This window comes from Acanthisitta chloris, unplaced genomic scaffold, assembly GCF_000695815.1.
Source record: "Acanthisitta chloris isolate BGI_N310 unplaced genomic scaffold, ASM69581v1 scaffold12518, whole genome shotgun sequence".
In the NCBI taxonomy this organism is placed as follows: Eukaryota; Metazoa; Chordata; class Aves; order Passeriformes; family Acanthisittidae; genus Acanthisitta; species Acanthisitta chloris.
Window position 1 is genome coordinate 9,180 of NW_008686503.1, and position 3,881 is coordinate 13,060.

A 3,881-nucleotide genomic window follows, 5' to 3' on the forward strand; every position below is an offset into this window, starting at 1 on the left:
TCCTGGCGCCGCGGCCTGAGCGTGTGGGGTTCCCTGGCTATTTCCAGCAGGGAGGCAAGGGAGAGGGCACTACCCCCCAGCCAGGTACATCGTGGCCCCGTGGGGTACAAAGAGCCTTTTCCAGTGTGCAAACCAGCCATAGGGAATGGAGAACATCCTGCTGCCCTGCCCCAAGCTCCTCAAACAGGCCAGGAGACACCAAACGCTGTGATTTTGAGGCAGAACATCAACTGTGGTTCCCCAGACCTCCCCTCCCCTCCCCTCCCTCTTGGCACGTGGCAGGACTAATCTGGCTCCAAGGAAAGCTCCCAAGGGTAAGGGATCCCAATAATGGGACCTAGAAATGAGGGATGGGGTAACTGGAAGGGGTGGTGGGACAGAATGGTTTCTCCTGGCAGCGCAGTCAGTACCCAGGAGCCTGTGCCAACGCTGCTGGCAGCACAGAGCAGGAGGAGCCCTGGAGCTGCTCGGCCCAGCCAAGCCGAAGAACTCCCTGCACAGTCTCTCAGCACAGCGAGAAAACTCCATAGCTGGTGCCAAGTTGTGCTTTCGATGGATTTTCCGGTGAAGGGACTCTCCAAATTTGAGCTACACAGCTCTGGAGGGATGAGTGACAGCGTGCAATCTGGGAGGAGCTGCACCTGGGTGTGCTCAAACCTGCCCACAGACCAAATCCCACCTGGACAGAGCACAGAGACACACAGCCATCCCCTCGAGGGAACTGGAGCTTTTATTGCTCGGAGACAGATTCAAACCACAATCAGGCAAAACTCAGCTTCTACCCAGCCCCGTTTGTCCTAACAAGAGGCTCTTTCACTGTGTCCAGCTGCTTTCCTGAGCCAGAAGAACAAGCAGGTACCTGCTCTGAATCCAGAGCACCAATACTAGCACAGAGATCACAGGCTGCACTTCACCGCCAGCTCCAGGGCGGGCACAGCCACTGCCACACGTGCCAGAGCTGTGGAGAGACCTGGTACCACTCTGGCCCTGCCTCATCAGTCTTGAGCGATGTCCAGCTCCAGCCTCCTCAGGGATTTTTGGAAGAAGAGAGGTGGTTTGCAGACAAGGTCTATGCGCTGGCCCAGGGGTAGGGAGAGCCGGTAGGCGTGCAGGTGGAGAGGCAGGTGCCGAGCCTTGCTCTGCTCCAGCTTCAGCCTCCTCAGGGTGAGCTCAGGAAGCTTCTGCAGGAAGGATGGAAAATGTCCCTTCAACAACGTCAGCTCTCCAGCAGCTGGAACCTGAACAACCCTGCCCACGGGGTGCTGGGGGACACAAGGGGCTGGATCTGTCTCTGGCTGCCCCCAGCACAGGATCTGCCTTACCTGGGGTGCCAGCTTGCTCCAGTGTGAGTATTTGTGATCTCCCAGGATGGGGCACCCCACGCCATAGGCCAGGTGAACCCGGATCTGGTGCTTCACCCCTGAGGAGTAAAGGGAAAGAAGAGGTAGGTGATACCCATCTGTGCCAGGCCTTGGCTCCCTCCCACCACGCTCAGTGCCAGATAACGCCATGTCGAGAACGCTGGCAGCTGGAGAACAGCTCGGCAGCAAACCTTCGACCGGGGGGGTTTATTCCTCTTATTCCAGCCGTGTCTAACAACGAGCTCCCACTCCCAGCTCTGCTCCTGGCCACACAGGAGAAGATCCAGCAGTGCCACAGCCCTGAGACCCCCGGACAGGGCTCACCGGTGATGGGCTGGAGCTCCAGCAGGGAGCAGGCGGAGGCGCTGCCCAGCCGACGGTACCGTGTCACCGCACTCTCCGCGCTCCGGTTCCTGCGGGTCCTCACCACCTTCCCGTCCTCCGGACACAGGCGGTAGTTGGGAGCCAGCGTCATCTGGAGGGTGCAAAGAGGATGATGCAGGAGGAGTGCCAGGGGTGCTGGGCTGAAGTGGCAGCCAAGGGGACACGTGGCTCACCTTGTAGTGTGACTGGTGGCTCTGCACCTCTTTCTCCACGATGGGGATGTCCACGATGCCCTCAGCAGGGTCTGGGTCCCCCAGGACTATTGCCCTGCCCAGGGAAAGCAGAGGTCTGTGGGTGTTGCTCCTGTAGGAAGGCAACCCTCCCCTCAGCACGTCCCCCAGCCCCGTAAAAAGGTGCATGAGGGGAGGTAAGTGTCAGAGACTGAAATGTTAGAGGTTAATGACTCAAACAATCACTGTTTGACAAAGCAGCAGGTGCTTTGCTGATGGGGAAGAGAAGTTTTGGGTGTGTGGTGGAGAAACTTCTGTTCTGCACAAGAACAGCCCAGGAGCAGAGAGGGTGCACAGTCACCACTGGAGGAAGTCAACAAACTGAACTTTGTTTAGCAATACGCTGGTTTTGAGCTGGATAAGGGAAAGGACCAGTAAGAAGCAGATCCTGTCAGGGGGGATAATGCTTTTGATCATGCCAATGTCCTCCCTTACACAACTGGCTTGGGTGTAAAACACACCTGAACCTGAACACACATTATTAACCTATTAATAATATGTAATGTTAACCTATTGACTTTATGTTGTGTGGGCTGTTCCCACCCCCAGCAGATCAAGGCTGTGACCACCATCTCAACCAAGGCACATCTAAAGTGCAACCATCAAGTCTCATCCATCACTGGATTCACAGAGTGTGATATCTTTCCACTATCTACTCTTGTCCTCTCTTTCGCTTTCTTTCCCTCTAACACTCTCTTCAGTGTTATTTTTATACTTTTACATTGCTATATTTCTATAGATAATAAGCAAAACGGCTACACACCTCCTTTCCATTGCAATCAAACTGCTCTAAAATAAACCTGTCATAGATATATATATAGAAGCGCCAGCGATTCAGTGTTGTTTCACTCCAATCCTCCCCAAGGGATCTTTAACAAGAACCTCAGTTACTGCCTTTGGGGCAGGTTGTAACAATAAGCAACACCCTCCACTACCACACAGCCCTCACGCCCTGGGGATTGTCCCTTCGCCCCCTCACAGCCCCTTCTCCACCCAAACCTTTCCTACCAGTACGTCTTCTCCACCTGGCGGGTTTTGAAGAGCAGTCGGATCCTGTCTGCTGCCTCCTTGCTCCGTGCCAGCACCATCACACCTGTGGTGTCCTTGTCCAGCCGGTGGCAGAGGTGCAGGGGCTCAGCTCTCATGTTCTCCAGCATCTTGGCCAAGATGGGCAGCACATCTGTGATGCAGTTCTTGACGCCAGGGCCACCTGCAGACCCACAGACAGGGTGGTCATGGGGCTACTCACCTTCCCTCAGACCTCAAAACCCCCCTGAACGTGAGGTGAAGGCTCTGATTTGGCAGTGACCAACTCCTCACAGCCCTCCCTGGGAAGGACACCCCCAGCACAGGGCGACAGACACGGAGGATCCTCTCCCATACCACGGGGCTGTGTCACTGTCCCCTCTCAGACTCTCCCTCACCATGCACGGGAAGGCCATAGGGCTTGTTAATCACCACGATCTCCTCGTTCTGGTACACTGTTTCCTTCTTGAGCACCTTGGCCAGGACGTTGGGGTGAACCTGCTGCAGCTGCTGACTCAGCATGGAAAGCTCCCGGATCCTCCTCTGTGCTGGATCCGTGGGGGTCTGAGGAGGGAACCAGATAGCATCAGTGAGGGACAAACAGCTCTTGGCCTTCACACGGAGCTCCTGGGTGACCTGCAGCAACTCCCTTGCATTCCACGTGCTTCTGCTTCTTGCTCTACGCCTGAGGGAGAGGATGGCAGCCAGAGGGACCTGGACAAGCTCGAGCTGTGGCCCATGGAAACCTCATGAGGTTCAACAAGGCTAAGTGCTGGGGCAGCCCTGGGATCAACCCAAGCTGGAGATGAAGGGATGGAGAACAGCACTGGGAGGATGTGGGTGCTGGTGGGTGAGAGGCTGGACATGCTCAGCCATGGGC

At 56.1% G+C, this 3,881-nt stretch overlaps 1 protein-coding gene across 1 annotated transcript; it reads right to left on the reverse strand.

Annotated features, from left to right (window-relative positions):
• Positions 1–715: 715 nt before the first annotated feature.
• On the reverse strand, positions 716–3,565 carry RPUSD4 (RNA pseudouridylate synthase domain containing 4; the record flags this gene model as incomplete). Its single annotated transcript, XM_009080168.1, has 6 exons — positions 716–1,181; positions 1,323–1,420; positions 1,686–1,836; positions 1,919–2,012; positions 2,984–3,185; positions 3,400–3,565. Coding segments are annotated over 6 exons (897 nt in total), but the record flags the coding sequence as incomplete, so codon positions are not given.
• Between the last annotated feature and the right edge of the window lie 316 nt (positions 3,566–3,881).